Source organism: Anomalospiza imberbis, chromosome 1 (assembly GCF_031753505.1).
Source record: "Anomalospiza imberbis isolate Cuckoo-Finch-1a 21T00152 chromosome 1, ASM3175350v1, whole genome shotgun sequence".
In the NCBI taxonomy this organism is placed as follows: Eukaryota; Metazoa; Chordata; class Aves; order Passeriformes; family Viduidae; genus Anomalospiza; species Anomalospiza imberbis.
The window spans coordinates 33,024,114-33,042,870 of NC_089681.1; the positions used below are offsets into that span (position 1 = coordinate 33,024,114).

The 18,757-nt window shown below is 41.4% G+C and overlaps 1 protein-coding gene across 1 annotated transcript in view; it reads left to right on the plus strand.

Moving 5' to 3' along the window:
- Nucleotides 1-296: 296 nt before the first annotated feature.
- The window catches only part of EYA1 (EYA transcriptional coactivator and phosphatase 1), a 155,877-nt gene continuing 137,416 nt past the window's right edge, over nucleotides 297-18,757 (plus strand). Inside the window, exons 1-2 of the mRNA XM_068186901.1 lie at nucleotides 297-556; nucleotides 12,609-12,716. Coding sequence (XP_068043002.1) covers nucleotides 12,684-12,716 — 33 coding nt within the window. The 5' untranslated portion in view covers nucleotides 297-556; nucleotides 12,609-12,683. The remainder of the gene's footprint in view (nucleotides 557-12,608; nucleotides 12,717-18,757) is intronic.

Sequence of the window (18,757 nt, forward strand, 5' to 3'; positions counted from 1 at the left end):
GTGTCAGACAAGCTCCTGGGGCCGGGGGATGCTGCCGGTACCTTTCCGACTGCCCACCCTGCGGGCCCGGCGCTGCCAAGACAGCGACGGAGCTGCCAGCTGGGCTCGGGGCGTGTAACCTGCAGCCGTCCCTTACCTCCCGGCAGCGCTGCAGGAAGCCGGCATTCCTCAGGGCCCATCCTTCCTTCGCTAATAACATCTTAATTCTTAGAAATAAAAAAAAAAAAAATTGAAATAAAATAATTTTTAAAGCCTGTGTTGGTGGGGCGGGAATGGGGGGCAGCCAGCGGCGCTCTCGTGTGTGACGGCGGGCCGAGAGCGGCGGCAGCGGGCGGCGCGGCCGGGCAGGCGCGGTGCTGCCGCCGGGCGAGGCGGCGGCGGCGGCAGCGGGAGGAGGCGGAGGAGGCGGTCGAGCCGCTCCAGGGAAGTTTTCTCGCCGCCGCCTCCTCGAAACCCCTCCCCACCAAGCGCGGCTCCGCGCTCCTCGAAACTTACCGCCGGGCGCCGCTCCTGGGGAGCCGCCGGGCCCGCGCCGCCGCCCCGGAGGCCCCGCGGAGTAAGTGCGCGCCGGGCCGGGCCGGGCCGGGCCGGGCCGAGCCGAGCCGAGCCGAGCCGAGCCGAGCCGAGCCGTGCCCAGGCGGCGGGGCTGCGGCCGCCGCCCCCGCAGCCGGGGGGTGCCGGACACGTGGGGCCGGGCGGGAGGCGCCGGCTGAGCGCCGGGGGTTGCGCGGGCGCGCAGCGGCGCGGGGCTGGCGGCGGGAGGGAGGGGCGAGGCCGCGGGAGCCCCGGCGTGGGAGGGGAAGGGGCGGCGGAGCGCGGCTCGCCCGGCGCCGCCGGGCGCTGCGGCGCGTCGGCAGCGCGGAACGCGTGTTTTGTGTCGGAGGGTGACGGTCTGTGGACGCTTCGCCGCGGTGTGAGCGTGTCCGCCTTCGCTCCGCTCCCCGGGGCTGCCGGCTGTGGGCACGGCAAGTGTCAGGGGAGCGAGGAGCGCGCAGCTCCTCCTCCGACGGACGGGGAAAAGAGACCGATGCCGGGGCACCGACGGCCACCCCGCCGGCCGCGACCGCACCGGTGTCCCGGGCACGGCCCCTCTGGGGCGGCCGCCTCCCCGCCGGGAGTCCGCTGGCTGCCTGCCTCCAGCGGGTCGGGGCACGGAGGGATGTCTCCGGTGCTCCGCGCATCCCAGCACCTGGGGAGGGGAGTGCTGAGCAAGGGCAGCAGAGAGGGGGTGCACCCACAGGTGTATCCTGCCTCAGTTCGCTTTCTGGGGTTCTTATTTCTCCCGCCGTACCTAAGACCTTCAAAGAGATGGATGGATATGGATACTTAATGAAATGGTTTTGGTCTCCGTTGTTCATCCTGCAGATAAAGCTTATTTTTTTTTTTTTTCAGGAAATACTCTGTTCTTTAAGACTATATTCAAATTGGCAGTTTTTCTATAACAAAGTCAAAGCTCAGAGTTTTCTTCAATTATGAAAATATAACAGTAGGCTTCCACCCTTGCTCCCCACCCCCCCCCCCCCTTTTTTTTCCCTTTTAGATTCGTGGGAGCATAGTGTTGTTTAAATTGCAAGGAGTAGCTCCCATTGACTTTTAGTAGCAAAACACTGTTATTGTTATATATGCTCCAGCAAAATGCAGTATGAATTGCAGCACCAGACAGTTGCTATGTTTGAAGACTCACACTTTCCGTAATACTTTAAAATAAAAATATGGTTATAAGAAAAGAAAATGGTCATTCAGTGCTGTCAAAAGTTCTTTAAAAAGAGTGGTGTGTGGAAAGTCCCTGTGAATCTGCCAAAAGTTGTGTAAGCATGAACAGTAATGAGGGTAGTTGTAGGATCATGGAGTAGGCACGGAGCAGGTAGTCCAGCTGCAAAGTAAGAAAGTAAGAGACAGAAGGGCAGTATGTATGGAAATGTCCCTAATTGAGGACTGCAGCTCGTGGAGGTAGCTGGCACATCTTCTGAAGGCTAGTCTAGATACGTTCCTCCCAAACCTTTGTTCTAGCTTGTACACACCTTGTTCTACTGTAGATATAATTGTGATGTAAACCACAAGTATGGGCGTTCTTCAACAACTTTTTAAAATGTATGAATTACTCTTTCTGAATGGTTCACCAGTCCTCAAAATTGTAGAAATTATAATAGCATCAATAAAAATATTTATAACCATCTAAGTAGAAACTGAATCACTGGTTCCTTATGTGACCATAAGCAATGGTTACCAGTAGCACCAATAACTGGTGTTATTCATTCCAAGCTTGATGTTCCATTACCAGTTTTCTTCATTAGCTTAATCTTCCAATGTGAACTGAATTACAAACAGGGTAGGAAGAGAAAGGAGGAAGCAAGTCACTCTTTTTTTTTTTTTTTTTGTTTGTGGCTCTGTCCTCCTTGTGCTGCAAAACTTGTTGCTATGGGCAAGGGAGGATGCCCAGGGAGGGACTCTGGCAGGAGAATTGTAAAATCTTCAAAGGTCATTTGATCAGTTTCTCCTAGTCAGCTAGAAACTGGGGCCCTCTGGCATCCTGTGCATTTTTAGAATTTTACATTATTTTCTTTGTTTCTCTCATTCAATTGCTTAATTATAGAATCCAAAATATTATTGCTCAAAATAACCTTTCCTTCTAGATTTAGAGAGAGAGAGAATGATAGAGAGATACAAAATTAAGAGTTTAAATTGAGGTGTGAGATTTGTTTCCTTTCTATCATTTTTACTCTCTTTGATTGTTTAATCTGACATACATCATAAGATAATGATTTCTCAAATGTCTAGACACTTTTAATGCTATTTTTTTTTTTACTTTTTTTTTTTTTCCTTTGTGACACAGAGTATTTTCTGACTCTGTCTGATAGTGCTAATCCTACTGCATGGAGCTAGGAAGTAAAATATGAATTTACCATTGAGTTCTGTGATACGGCCAAACTACCATGAAAAGGCTTTTATGGTTGGACCAAGAAAAGTTTGTCTGGATTTGATGGTGTGACAGTGAGCTGTGGCTGCCTGGCAGTGACACCCAGAGGGGCAGTTCCTGGGGGAGCCTGGGGGCAGCTGCTGTCCCTAATCAAACCCCGGGCAGGGGCTGGGGGCATGGGCAGTGCAGGCAGTCAATGCCCCAGTCTACCCAGGGCCCCCACTGTGCCGGGCTGCCTGGAAAAATCACGGAGGTGAACTCCCACCCTGTGAGGTGGGTCTGCATTTTTGCAGCTCGCCTTATAATGAAGTGAGCTAGGAGAAAGCTCTTTTTATTTATAAGAACGGAAATTGTGTGTAAAGTCCTTAAAATTAAGGAGGCCACAGCTGGGTACTTCATATGCTTTTAAAAGCTTTTCCAACTCGAAATTGTTTCTCTGTCCTTCCCATGCTGTTTCCATAGCGAGTCACACCTACTGCTACTTTAGGCAATTGGCCTAATTCCTGAAAATTTTGAATTTTAATTACTCAGCTCAATAGCTTGATCTCTTTATCATCTGAATATTGAAGGGGATTGCATGGTGTTGTGTGTATAAAATTTTTTTAGGTTGTATTGTTCTCAAAAGAAAGTGAAATATTATATTCAAAATGATAGTGTAGTTCATTCTTCACTTTTTCCTTTATTATGAAATATTATTTATAAAAACTTAGCTATAGCATTATTTGATAAGTTAAACTATTTTTATAATAGCTGTAAAAATCATGTTAAATAGATAATAACCATTGTCTGTTCTGTTCTTCCCACTTAATATTTTGCTATAGTCAGTAATGTTTAACAATAATTCAAGTTTCATCTGGACCTGTGATGGTGAAAAAGATTGCAAGACTATTAAGATAAGCAAACACTTAAGAAGTGTGCCTGTTGCTAGAGGACATGTCGAGTGATTTATATAATTACTTAATTTCTACTGTGTTTTGCTTTTGAGTGTTTTGGTTTTTTTAATGAATGTATATGAACTTCATTCTCATTGGTAGATAGAGTTTTGAGAGATGAAGAACTGAAACTAAATATTGTTGTTTGACTAGGTGCATTTTTTTGCTGACAAAAACCACAAAATGCATCTTTGTGTAGTTGTGTAAGCAAAACCTATTTATCAAGGTTCCAAATCCTTATGTTTTCAGTTTTTCTTATGTTGAAAATGAGGAGTTACTGAATCCATTTTCTTGAAAACATAGTCTGTAAGGAATCAGAGGAGAAGGATATAATCTGTCAAGTACAAGATGTGACAAAGTAGAACAGAACAGCAGTAAAAAACAAAAGTGCTTTAGCATTGTTTTGCAAGGAATTGGGAGTCCTGTAAATACTCCTACAATAATTTTCTTCTTCTCCCCTGTAATATTCCAATGCTAATTGTCCAAATTTGTCAACAGTTTTATGGTGGGTTTTAATTTCATAAGGAGTGACTGCTGACTAGCAAAGAGAGAGAGGTCCCAACCAGTGCCTCCTTGCTTGACCCACTGACAGCAGGGATGATCCCACAGGGAGCTGGGCAGTGCCTTCCCTGGGGTACTCCTGAGAGGCAAGAGCTTGAGGATGTAAAACAGAAACATGAAGGAAGGTTGGCATCATTGTTAGGTAAAAACAGTATCACTTCTGCCTTGAAACTAGTTCTCAGGTAGTGAATTGTGGGTATTTCTGGTCACCGTGGGCCAGGTTTCCAAGGGTTTTTAGGTGGCTAAAGGTGTAGCTGGACCTTTACTGTAATTCACAAGGGTGCTTGGAGTATAAACCAACAGACAAACAAGGAGCTGTAAATGGCTGTAGAGGCTTAGGCTTATGTGGTGCCTTTAAATATCCCATTGAATCTCACACTGACAGATTTGACAGTTCAGTGGTACAGCCTTCTGGTTTTCTCAGTATTATTACCATTCATGTTCTTTCATTTGGACTTAACAGAGGTTGAAAAAGATCCCATTCTCAGAAATGGGTCCAAATGAAAAAAATAGACTACTTGCACCTACAAGTGAAGCTCATCCCAATTTCGAGTAGGTACCTCCACTGCATGAAGAGAAGCAGAATTATTTGTAGATATTGATCTGTTGTAAAGACAGAAAATAAGATGCTCCTTGCGGTGTGTGATTGTTGTCACTTACTAGTGAAAATTTTGGTTGACCTCAAGAGACAGGGAAGTTTTGTTATTGTAAAGAGGAGAGCAGCATCCTTAGCCTTACTGCTGGAGGTGTGAGAAAGGTCACTGCTATGCACATTGAGTTGGTGGTTGATCTGTTGTGAGATCTACAAATGGCACTCCCATAGAGACACCAGAGGCATGGCTCTGAGCCACACAAGGGCAACTACACAGCTCCCAGGGGCAGGGGGAGTCCAGAGGCAGCTGGGTGATTCGCAGAGACCATGGGACCTCAGCTGGCCCTGACCCAGCACTTGGGTCCCCCTCACCAGGAGATGCCACGACTTTGGCCTCTGTGTTTCCTGGCTGAACATTAGCTTTTTACAGCCAGGGTGACTCCCTTGCAACCATGCTTCCTGTAACCATCTGTCTGGATTTTTCTGCTCTTGGGGATGCTGTGGCACCCACTATTGAAAATACTGCTGGTATACTTGAAGGCTTTTAACAGGTTGGGGGAAGCCTAGGTTTTAATGAAGGTTGTTACAACTTCAGACTCAAATTTATCTGATTTACTTGAAAAAATAATTAAAACTTTAAAAAATTATAAAACTAAGACATTTCACCTAGCGGAAAATTACTTTAATTGCTCTGTGTAAACCTTAAAACCGCTACATGTGACCTGTATTAATTATAACTAGCAGACTTTTACCTGTTTGCACTGAATTATGCAGAAGCAGAACAAGTTGCTTGTTGTTAGACCACAAACTTTTACAGACTGCATATATTTTACAAACTACTTTAAAAGCACATGTAAAATAATAAGCAATGCCCTACCTTTAATCTAAATTTATAATAGGTGTAGAAAGGCTTCTTAAAGCACATATATAATTACTACATTGTACAGAAGCACACGGGTTGAAAGAAAGCTTTGTTTGTAAAGTATCTTACACTTCTTTCCTGAGCTAGGTAAGTATTCCAGTTGCAAGTTATGATTCGTAGCTCAACAATTTTCTTGTACATAGTTCATATTCTTTATTAACCATGACACTTAACCTAACAGTGTTAATCTGTTCACCCCCCACCTTTTGTAGTCTGTTTGACACATAGAAAGCAGAAAACAGATTTATTGCTCAAAGACATGATGACAAAGGAATTGCCTGTTGCATTCTGGTTTTGTTCTTTTTTAATGATACATAAATAAAACCAGGGAAATTCTAACTTTTTCATGATAAAGATCCTATGGAATGCTAAGAGAAAAGCTGTTTAATCCTTATTCGAGGCAAAGTTCACCTGGTAAAATGTAATTTTATTAATTTTTAAAAGCAGAATTTTTATGTTTTCACCTTAAGAATATTCTTTATTTCCTGTCCTAAACTGTTAGTGTGTTTTTCTGCTGAACAGTTTCAACCTACATTTCAGATACAAATAAGGTTGATCCCATTGCATAGTTTAAATGTAGTATTAATTCTGTAAGTAATTTAGAAAAGAAATTCTGGCAAGCAAGTAACCAGTATAATTTTAACATTGTTCTACAGCTTGGCTTTTGTGTCCATTTAGTATTCAATGAAAAATATCATCTTTTGCTATGTTTGGAGAGCTCTGCTTTTAGAATAACATTATTGCTTTAAATTTTTGTATGTATATGTCTCCCACTTTAGCCTTTTGTGGGGCTTCCTGACGGGGGCTCCCTGTTGGGTGTTTGTGTAAGGGAGATTGAACTTAGAAATCTGCTCATTGCAGGTGCCAGGTTTCATACCTGAAACACATACCAGGTCCTAATTCCTGTTCAAAACCATTCCTGACCATTTGATGTGGGAAGCAACTCAAAGATTTCATCAAGACAGTTTTTGAAACAGTTATATTTCAGGTTTAGATCTTGTAAAAGCAATGGCAAATTATTTGCTTCATTTTTTCCAGTTTTCCAGTCTTATTACCCTTCTAAATTTTGAACAATACATCATCAGGCATCTGTCTCCACCTCAGGAGAGTTTTCTTTGTATTTGACCATCTCTTCCAATGCTGGGAGACCAGAGAGCTCTTCTGAGCTTGCTGAAATTAGGAACCAGGAGATTCCCATACAAACATGCCAATATCTTTTGCCTTTGTTTGTTTCTTCAGGTAGGACTTTTCTGTTATTCTCACTCCACTCTCCAAAGGTCTCAATAAGTGTGCTAATCAGGCAGAATAATTTTTGTAGGTTTCTTCCACTTGAGGTGAATAGCGAGGAGAGTGGTGAAGAACTGCTGAAGGACCTTATGAGACAAGTCAGTAGACAATAAAATGATAACAAGTTCTGCAGATAGAAATGTGAACTGCTAAACCTCAGTTAAAATGGTTGTAGCTGTACATGGAAACTGATGGCTCTGGGCTGACCCTTTCAGAAGTGGGGTCTTGGCATCTAAGATAATTCCAAGAAAATTTGCTCAGTTCTCAGTAATTTCCCCAAAAATGAATGTTCAGAACTGCTGGGAACCAAAAAAAAATTACATAGGCTTCAGGAAGAGAATAGACAAGTACTTCAGAGAGTTGTACTGAGGATTGCTACACAGATGAACTCCATCTGTCTCAGGAAACCCTCTGGGCTGAAATAGCAGGAAACTGGGAAAATGCCATGAAAATGGCATATGCTTGTTCTGTTCTTGCTCTTCTGTCCAGTTATGGCTGTTGCTGGAGACAGCACCAGGAGGATTGTTGGTTTCAACCAGTATCGTGGCCCTTGTGTTCTCAACACATTTTTCATGTTCAATTTACAGGTATATGGGAGAAATGGGGCACAAACTCTATTACTGAGTAGTTCCTTTGAGACATACTTAGGCTTACAGTGTGATAGCAATTTTATAAATGTAATCAGCATTCAGAAAGTAGCACAGATGTTTTTCTGAGACTGTCACTGATATAATTTGCCTGTGATGTATTTTTTGTGTTCATAGTGCTTCATTTCTACCTTCTTTCTTGCTTCCTTTTGCTCTTGAGTCTCCTTTGTTATTCTGGTCCAACAGCCAGTGAGATTCCGGGGTAGGCAGATGAGACCTCATGTTTCCTTACCAGAAATTTAACTTCTCAGGGAACTTAAAAATGTTAGGGAAATACCATAGTTTTAATCTTTAAAATAAAGTTAGAGGTGATTACCTAGCTAGGAAAACAAAATTCATTATACTAAATTTATATTATTTACTTAAAAAGAATGAGATTAATTTGGTGCTAGACCTAGACTTGACAGTGAGTGTAAGAGCCTTGGGTTTTAAACATGCCTGTCCAGGACACCAGAGTGCTTGTTCTATTTTGTATAAAGGAGCTTACTAATAACACTGAAAACTTTCAGCCCCCTCTCCCACAGGTTTATTTCAGCCACAAGTCCTGACACTCCATGTATTTCTGCTTGATGGTAGTGGAAAAAAAGGTCTGTTGAGATGAACATGGATGTTTATTGGGGTGCAGAAATAGTGACCTACCCCCTGTGGTGTTGTTCAGTGTGTCACCTACATGGCCACAGAGTGGTTTGGGGGTTTGCACATCCCCATAGTCTGTGTCTGCTCAGTGTCAGCACTGCAGTTGGTGTGGGATGGTAAGTTCCACACATCTGGGCACCTATCTGTTTTGCTGGAGTCCCTGAGGCTCACTGGAAGGCAAGATACTGTATTGCATCTGCAGGCGTTCCAGACTGAATCAGAGGTGGTCTTCAGTCACAGCTCTGGAGTTAATTGTTTATAAAGCTGCTGAAAGGTCCCTACCAAATTTCATTTTTTAAAAATACCTTTCCCTCTTCCATTTTATTTCCTTCCTCTTTTTTTGTTTTCCTTTCTCTTTGGTTTTCAGCTGTTAAACTTGGCAAGTTTCTTTCCCAGCATTTGGAAATAATTGTTTTCTAAATGCTACCCAGGTTATCTGCCAAATTTAACACCCTAAAAGGAAGCGGGGGGGGGGGACAAGAGACCTACCTGGGAATGGAGTGAATGTAATGAGTCTTTAGAAAGTGCTAAAAAGGAAATTTACCAAATATAGCACCTAAAATCAAAACTATTGAGTTCCCTCACATTAACTGTAAAATACAACATGCTATCATCTACAGGGTAAAAAAAACCTGTTTCACCCAGCTTCATAAACTCTTTTTTAATTTTCTCTACCAAAAGGTAAAGCACATGTGGCTTTTTGGGTTCTTTTCCTCCTGACAAATGTGTATAGTTTGGGGAGATACAGTTTTTTCTAAGTATTACTGGAAAAATCCCATCAGTTCCTGAGAAAACATAAGAAAATAAGAGCAAAGCAGAAACCACTGATGGCACTAAAAATGACCTTTTCTTGGAGACTTTGCAATGGCATAATCAGCCGGGAGGTGGTAAGACAGGATTGATTTTGCTGGTGGCACAGGAACAGGATGAAAAGTTTAATTCCTTCTCCTTGGTGATGGAAGGGCTAAGATAGCCCAAGGTATTGTTGTGTTGGTGCTGTTTCTGATCACTGTGAGTTTTGTCAGAGGCCCAGTGCAGCTGAAGGTGTGTTACAGCAGCCCTGGGACAGCTCCAAGGTGTGGATTAGTGGCAGTGGAGGTCTTGCATGGGAAATGCACAGCTTTTATGAAGAAAAGCTTGGCAAGCATAAAGTCAGGTTCCTTGTCCTTAAATGTAGGTGTCTAGGTGCGAGGGGTCAGCCATGGCCAGCTACCTTTTGGTCGCCCTTGCATTTGGTACTCTCTCTCTGCATGTGGCCAGCCTCCACTGGTACCTCCCCGCCCTAAGAGAGTATTTCTCAGTGACTGTGTTTAACATCTGCCACTGGCTTTAGCCAGGTTTTCAGGTGGATGATCAGATGGGGACAGGGGGACAGCACTTTCATGACAAGGAGCTTGTTAAAGCTCCTGCCACCTCCACAGCGTGGCTGGGAGGGGCTGGCAGCCACCCCGTGCCTGGCGGCAAGGGCGCGTGTTGAGATCCGCGTGTGTGGGGAAAATTGCACGGCGTTGGCTAACGTTTCAGAAAGGAGGGAATAAAAATCCCCCATAAACCACTTTCTGTGCTTCCCTGTGGGTTTTTTTATTCCCTTTTAAATGGTAATAGCTGCTTGGAAAGAGGACTGCTGGTCATCATGCCTGGTACAACAGTATTTCTTTATCTGGTGGGACTCTTAATACTGTTATGTTTTTAATGGTTATAATATTTTACAAAGCAAATGGTTTCCAAAGAAGTAGAGAAAAATAAAACAGGATATGTGCTTTCATGACTTCCCTTCAGTTTAGATCTTGTCTTTTTCAATAAATTGATTTTTTGTCCTACTCATATTTGACGGCACATTTTGCATATAACAGCTTCTCTGTAATAGATACTGTGTAATTTGGATATATTTTTTGATACATTAATGAGTCAAGGGAATTCAATTAGTTTTTGTAAAGCTTTACTAAAAGGTAAAAATAACCTAAGGTGACAATTAGAATCAGGATAACTAAGTTGCTCTTGTTTAAAAGTTGAATTTTTCAAAATTAAAATGACTTAATTATTATTACTTAATTGTGGATCAGCTGTTCCATATTAACATCTAAGCCCTCATGTTACTGTGACTTGATTCTGCTGCCAGAAGTCTCTGGTGTCTTCTGAGCAAGACAAGTCTTTGCTCCTAGTAGTGTGGGTGGATGCCCACATATATAGGAGCTTTTTGTAAACCTCTTTTGCTGTGACATGAAGTGCAGCTTATGTCAGAGCAGAAATTACAAGAGTAGGCTCTTTTAAAACTGGTGTGTCATAGGAATCTTTCCCAGAGAGAGAAAATATTTGCAACAGCAGCTCCTGCAAGTTAGGTCGCCTAATTACGGCTGTACTATAATATACACTAAAACATATATGCTTTTCCTTCTGGGCTTCAAGAGAAAATCACCAGTCTTTGTAAAGTTTTCTTTCCATTAGTAAAGAGAGCACTGCTGATCTGAAAATCCATCAGGTCATCCATACCAGCATTACATCAATTGACTTTTGAATATTTTTCCATTAGAAAAGGCTCCATTTTATTCCCTTGCTGAAGTGGCAGACTTTCAGTTTGTGCGGTTTTTCCATTTATTGAATTTTGCAATAAAAGAGTTTTTGAAACAGATGTCAGTCATTGCTTAGGAGTGGGGCATTGTTAGAGGGCTGTTTTCTTCCCTGTTTTTTTTTTTTTTTTTTTTTTTTTAAGTTATTAAAAAATCTTTTCCTTTCCCTCCCTAACTTTGTCACTTTTTAAAGCCATAAATAGTTTTCTAACCTCTAATCTGGTGTCAGAAAAATATAAGCACCAAACCCTGATTTCACAAAAATATTGCAGATTGGCCATTGTTCTCAGCAGGAGCAGGACTGGATTTGATCTCTCAATTGTAAACCAGAAAGAAGGGAGTGGATGTATTGCAGAAGCATGGTTCATATTAGCATCTTCCTTAGGGTGTGGAGTAGACCTGTTAACACTTTCTTAATGCTTAGATTTTATAGAAGTAGCCAAACGTATGCAAAGAGTAGTGTCCAAAAAACTGGGTTTGGAGGGATTTTTTTTACTTTCTTGCTAGAGTCTTATCCAGGTAGAAAGACAAAGATTTTGGGTCCTGATCCTACATTATATGTATTTCATATGCAGAGTGGTTTTAGGACAAATTGAATATCTTCAGACCATATTGTCAACTGTCACAGAAGAGCAAAGTGCTATTCACATTTCTGTGTATATAACGTGTGTGTATATATATATATATATATATATACAGCCACTTAAAAAAAATCAGATTTTCATTTTTATCTTTTATTGACAGCATTTTCCCCATGTATTAAAAAAAAAGCACCAGTTTTTCTAATGAGGATTTTATCTGTGTTTGTTTAAATTACACCAATGAATAATTCTGAGTTTTAAGAGGTTTACAGCATTTTATTCTAAAGGAGGAAGGAAACCATATTTTGGGTTGATATCTGTTTGATAGGGTAAGCCTTTGTTGTTTCATCTCAATACTTCACTGTTACTTTAAACATCAAAGAACACCCTTTCTGAAGGTGAGAGAACACAAAGCATCCCATATTTATAATTTATGAGGCCTAAGACTGTGACCTAATGTAAACTTGCAGAGATTAAGTAGAAAAATATCCTTAGCTTGAGGGCAAAGCTTGAAAACTTTGTGGATTTTCTTTTTTATCCTGGCTCTGTCTACAATCATATTGCTTTGTTATTATTTCCTCTTAGCATTAAAGTGCTATTGACATTGATAGATATCAGGGGAAGGCTGAGCTTCCTAAAGGGGGAAGAAAAAAAAAAAAAAAGAAAAAAAATAAGAGATGTGTTGTTGGCACAGAAACAGTGGCAGTAGAAGCATTCCTGGCTGCCTTTTATTCTTCTGCAGACAGTGAGCACAACGGGGCTCTCGCTGCCTGCTTTTGGCTTGCATGGATTCGCAATAAACAGCTCAGCTGTGTGTTTATTTTCAAGACTGATTCAATTCTTCAAAGACAACTGCTCGCAACTTGTGAATACTTGTTAGTTGCTGGAAAGTTGCAGAAGTGAAGATCAGCTCCTAGTTTCATGCCAACAAATTAATCCGACGATGTGGTGCTGTCTTTTCCACAGGTGTGTGTGTGCTAGGACTGTCTGAACCTCCCTGTAACTAATAGCCCGTATATAATTTGGAAAGAGAAATCTTCAATGGAAGACCCCGAGGGAATAAATGGGAAGTCTGTAAGTAAACAACTTGTCAGTCCTGAGGAAAAAAGTTGTGGCTTTTAAAGTGGCAATTATTTTTGTGGCAACCAAGTGAATTAAAGTCTTAGAGAGCTACATGCCCTTTTAATGATTGGAAGAAGCAGGGAATGATGAAATTAATTGAGAGATGGAGGCTTATGCTAAAGCTACAGAAAATTAAGTATGGCTTTAAAAATATTTGTCTTCAGTGATTCATATTACAAAATGATGGCTGTTGCTTTCTCTAAGAAGTATTTGGCCTGCTGTGTTTATGTTGTTAACATTTTTATCTGTTAGAGAGTTTTCTTCCCATTATTTGAAGGTATTTCTCTTTGCCTGTGTGAATATATGCAAATAGTGCTTCTGGGAGAAGCGAGTGTAACTCCTAGCTGCAAAGTCTTAAGAACAGTGTGAAAAAAATGTAGTAGCATTGTTGTTTGTTGTAAATGCCTGTTTTAGAGTCACAATAATAAGAAATTTTGCAAACTGTCAGGCACAATTAAGAATGTTTCATGCCTGGTCAAATGATTAGTTATATGTTTTGGATTTGTCAGTTTAATTTGTGACATCATTCTTGGTACTCGGTGAAATTCAAAATGCTACATATATGTTTTTATTCTGAATTGTTACACAGAAAGTGTATTGAGATTACCTTATTTTTACCAGTTGTAAAATATATCCAAAAGCTATTTAGTAAATTTAATTAGATTTATTTCCTACATTTTTTCCTCATGTGTTTATTTTCTACATTTGACAGTAGTCTATTCTCTCTCACTCTTCCCTTTGTATTTTATGTTTCTATATCCAATTTCCCTGATGCTTCCATTTCATGTAGCAACAGAGTAGACAAAACCAAGCCCTTGATAATAAGCTTTTTGTGTTGTGTGTTTTTTGTTATGTTTCATGTATAGTGTAATTTTTGCTGTCGGAAGCAATATGGCTTTGATTATTTTCCAATGTTCATTTGTTCCAGTCTTGTCTCTATGTGTCTGGGTATTTATCCATCTCTGCTACCACCATGTGTGGACAGGACCAGTTAACTCTTAGGGAAAGGGTGGCCATGGTTACCAACAGGCACTAAACAGGGATGGTCCTGTTTGCAGTTGCAGTGCCAGAGCTTTCAGCACCACCCAAGCTCCTCGTTCTATTTGGAATCAGGCTTTCCTCCATGCATGAAAAGCCTTTCCCTGATGCTGTCAGGATTTTCTGTGGCTTCCACTGTAATGCTGCACTCTCTGTGTGCCTGGCTTCGTGTGCTGTGGAGGGTTTGGGCTGGGTAATTGTGTGCTGGGGCTGTACGTAATGACAAATGTAAATGTCGCTTAACAGGAGTATTAAGGGAAATATTTGTTCATGGTTTGGCACCACCAGCACTCCTGTTGGGGTTATTCATTCCATTCCTTCTTTTCACCACTTAGTCCAGAGAGCCTGTAAAACACTTCATCTGCTCAGAGTTTCCCTTCACATTACCCAAGTGGGTGGTAGTTGTTGATGCTATCAGGATTATCAAAATCTAAGCCAGTAACTGCTGAATAGACCCACTGCTCTGACCAGCACTCAGGCTTCTGTAAATGAGGACTGAGGTGCCCAAAGGTACATGACACAGGGCATGGTGTGACTTTTCTGATGGCAGTATCATTGGAGAGGTTTAAAATTGGAGTATTAAACCCTGGAATCAGATCCTTCAATTAGGTCTCACTTGAAGTCATTCATAACTGGACAGTCTGCTGTGTTTGCATCAGCCACTTGACCAGCAGGGAGATTTCCTAAAAGCAGTAGTCAGAAAGCAAAATAGTCTCAGTGAAAATAAAGATGATGGCATGAACATAGTTTTTGTTTATTTTGCTCTGTGTGTGTGCATAGAAAGAAAGAGAGGGTGAGGGATAGACTAGCACTCTATAATTAGAAACCAGAAACCAAAACCTGTTTGGGATTTAAGATCCCAAACACATGTAGTGACTTTGAAAACCTGGTGCTAGTCCATAGGAAGAGAAGAAAACTTCCCTACACATATCAATTGAAAGGTAATTTAATTTTTCAGCTGGCCAGTGCAAACTATGAGGTGGAAGCAATTTCAGGTACATGTGGATAAGGGAGGAGCTTTATTCAACAACTGAGAAATGAAGCTGGATAATGTTTTAGGAAGACAGAGCTAGATGGACAACAGAGAAAATACCAAGAGAAGGAGAAGGTAAAGGCAAATGAAAAAAAGTATCAGACAACAGCATGAGAGAGTAGATGAGGAAGTACTTTGCCACTGTCTTTGGACAAAATTTCTCTTTTGAGGAAGAGGATGGTGTTGCACCTGCAAATACAGCCTGTCAGTGTTGATGTGTACAGAGGTTATCATAATAAGCCCAGTAAACTAATTTCTGCACTTCTGTTATGCAGTTGAGAGAATATTTTAGCCATTTCCTAATCAGTAAATGGTTCTAATTGTACTAATTGTCATGTGCTTGCTTTGCATTCTGTAGGAAATGAATTTCAAACTTGGGCTTGCAAACTTGAACATTGCCTCTGCCCCTGCCCTTCATTTACAAGGTGCTTGAGAAAGAAGCACAACACAAACCTGAGGCTGGCTGGACAGAGGATATCAGTGTGTTATCACGTCTGAAAATTTCACTGAAGTTCTGTTGCTTTCTTTCCAAGTCCAAAAAAGACTTTGAGCTTGTTTGCTAATGATATATGCATCTATCAAAGATGGTTCACTCATGTTTCATCAAGCTAAAACAAATGGTTGGGTTTTTAAAATTAGTATTTTCTTCACTATCCTGAAGGGGCTTTTCTGTCTGCCAATCATTTGCAACAAGTCCCACTGTTCAAATATACTTGAGAAATAAAAAAACAACTTATTGTTTTAATTATTTTTGAGATGAAAATGTAATTTTGGGTGTTAGAGAAGTTCTGATTGTAAGGAGCCTAGGGCTGTGTAATAGTACATCTTATACTGAATTGATTTTAAAAAAAATATTCAAAATTATCATTGCTTGTATTTGTGATAGGCTAAGTCTACCAGTTCCAAACTTGGCATTGGCATGAATGTATTGCCTTAGGAACCCTCTAGAAGCCCTAAAAACATGACAAAAACTGATAAGATTCAACATGATAACCCAGGTGGTTAGAGGTACCCTGATGATGACTTCTAAAAAAAACTCGAAAAGGGTAGTGTAGAGGTCAGCAGCTATTTTATTTAATTTGATTTGCCTGTGATTTTTTTTAAATGCATGGGGTTTATTTATTTGCAAAATTCAGACAAGAAAATTTTCATAAGTAAATACTGGCATGTTTTCAGCAATTATTATACCCTCTGGGGATATTTTGGAGGGCTTTTTTTCTATAACTCTCTCTCTGGTAGCAATATCAAGTTATTATAGAACATAAAATAATTTTCATTCCTACCCTGTCCAGGCTCATAATTGAAAATTCTCATTGCAAAATTGCACACCAAGAAGTATTTTCAGCATCGAGTTTTTTGATGATGGAGTTTGCCCATCTGGAAAACAGAGCGAAGACTCTGAGGCCCTCAGCAGTCAAGGTAGATCCAAATAGTGTGAACCCAGCGAGCCAAAAAAGGAGGTGCTCTTGGTCCACTCCAGCAGTCGGTTTTTTCTGATTCCCCCCATGGCCCCCAAACCTCAGCTTTCAGTCAGCACTCTGGGCAGCCTGGCTGCGTATTTCCAACTTCTTTCTCCTCCCTGCTGCTCACTGGACACTTCTCCCATGCCACGTACTGGAGAGCGGCACTTTGCACTGAAAATTCACCTCCTACCTCTGTTAGTGGAAAGACACAGAGCAAGTAGCTGGTTTCAGCAAGAAAGGGGGAGGGAGAAAATAAAAACCCAAACCAAAAAACATCCAGCACCTGGCTGCAGCAAAATAATGAATTTTGCAGCAAACATGCGAGATTCTGTGGAATCTTGGAAAAATGCCAGACTCCACGACCACAGAAATGCTGAGTCCATGGGGCCCAGAGAGAGATGGCTGGGGCAGTTCACATCTCCCTGTCTTTGTTTCGAGCTCCTTGCAGTCTTACTGAGGCATCAGATTACACTCTCTTCACATTTTCAAGGTTATCTTCACTACCAGAAGGGCTAGAAAGTTCATTTTGTTTCAAGGCGAGCCAGGATCTGGCAGCACAACTCTTGAGCTGTTTCAGAGGCCACTGCCACGGTGGTGGCATGGCTGTGCCTGAGGGCATGGCTGGTGAGCTGCAGATTTGAACAGCATCATCAATGACATGTTTGTCATGCTTACTCACATTACCTGTTTATCACATTAGGGAACAAAATCTATGAGGAGGAAGGGTGAAAATAGAAGTATTTTACCTTTGGTTGAAAACTTAGAGCATTGTCACTGTGAAAGTCATGCATGTGCTGCCTAGTTTTTCTCAAAGACTGGCAAAGTTCTCCCCTCTGTGTTCCCCTCCTGTTCTGAAGAAATGCGTGACACGCTTCCTTTTTGGAAAGCTCTGCAAGGCAATAACCAACAAGCACCATGCAATTGCAATCTGTAACTGAGCCTATAAAATGTAATCGCCTGCACCCTTCCCACTCCCCTTCCCCTCTCTATCTGCAATTCGTAGAATATTGGAAACATAAGCCACAAAACCCACTTATTACACTCAGTAAGTGTCAAAAAGAATGAACAGCCGGAACTAGCTGATGTATTTAAGTTCCCCAAATTGAAGTGAGCTGCTGCTAGGCCGTCTATAGCAACTGCTCAATCAGTTGCTATTGATAGAATTGTTTCTTTCAAAACATTTTAGTGAAAATACCCTGAAAATTGTAAGCTGTTTGTGGACAGTTTGAAAACATTATTCACTACAGGCTCTTCATTAATCTGTGTTTGCAGTAGCACCACAGAGATATTCTTGTCACTTAAAATGTACTTTTCCTCATTGGTGGCAGAAAATCTAAGGTGCCATAGGCAACAGTGCTTGCAGCACTGACAGAAGTACTGCTACCCACAGCTTGTAGTGTTGGGCATATTCCTCAAGGTCACAAAGACCTTGCAGGGGTTTTGTAGGGATCCGTCAACAGATAGCACACTTATCTTGGTTACAAATCCTTGTTTCCTCAGAGGGGTGGAATTTTTGCTTTGTTACAGCGTGAGGCATTTTAAGATGACTTGTCAAAATGGGTATATGAGAAATACACAATCCATCTGACTTTTTCCAGCCACTGTGTGCCACTGTTCAGCATGGAGTCTCCTCCTGAAAGTCTTGATGAAGTTGTAGCTTAGCCCTTAACAGTAAAAAGCAAACTGCCAGTGAAGTTTATTTTCTTTTTTATTAGGTTTTCTGGACCATTGTTCCGCTCGAGGAGCCATGTTTGTTAGTTTTGGCTCTCTGACTTCTCTTCCTTAAGATTAAACTCTCCTTAGGCAGTTGTACAACTATGCACTGAAAGACTGCATAGCAGTTTATTCACAGCCCAAGCTCCAGCCGAATTCAACTGTGTGACTTCCTGGCTTAAGCAGGGGTGCATCCGTAATGTAAATACCTACTTGATTCTGTGGAAAACCAGGAGGTTTTTTGTTTGTTCTTGTAAAAGATTCCTGCGGGAAGCTTAACTTTAAAGTTGGCATCCAGCCTTCTCTGCTGTGACTCGGATACTGATCTGATTTTGTGCTTTCATAGACATTTTTATATTTGAAAATTTTTAATTCAACATTAGCTTTGCTTACAAGCTACAGAGCAGAATAAAATCACATTACAAACATTGTAGTATTAGATTTTATCACCATTTATTTCTTCTCGTCTGCCGAGGGATTTCTACATGTTCAGTAGAACTAATTTGCAGTCAGACACTGAGGTCTTCTAGAAGGCCAGCAGGCTCCACAAACTAATTTATCCAAATAACCAATCCCTCATAGGCCAACCATAGAAGGACACCAAAATGGCCTAAGCAGGCAAAGCCCCCTTTTGAAGTCTGGAATGTTTTGACTGACTTGAAACAGGCGGCAGGAATGAAGGGATAATTTTCAGTGACCCATGGGACTTTTTTGCCATTTTCAAATATTAGGTAAAACAAAGAGAA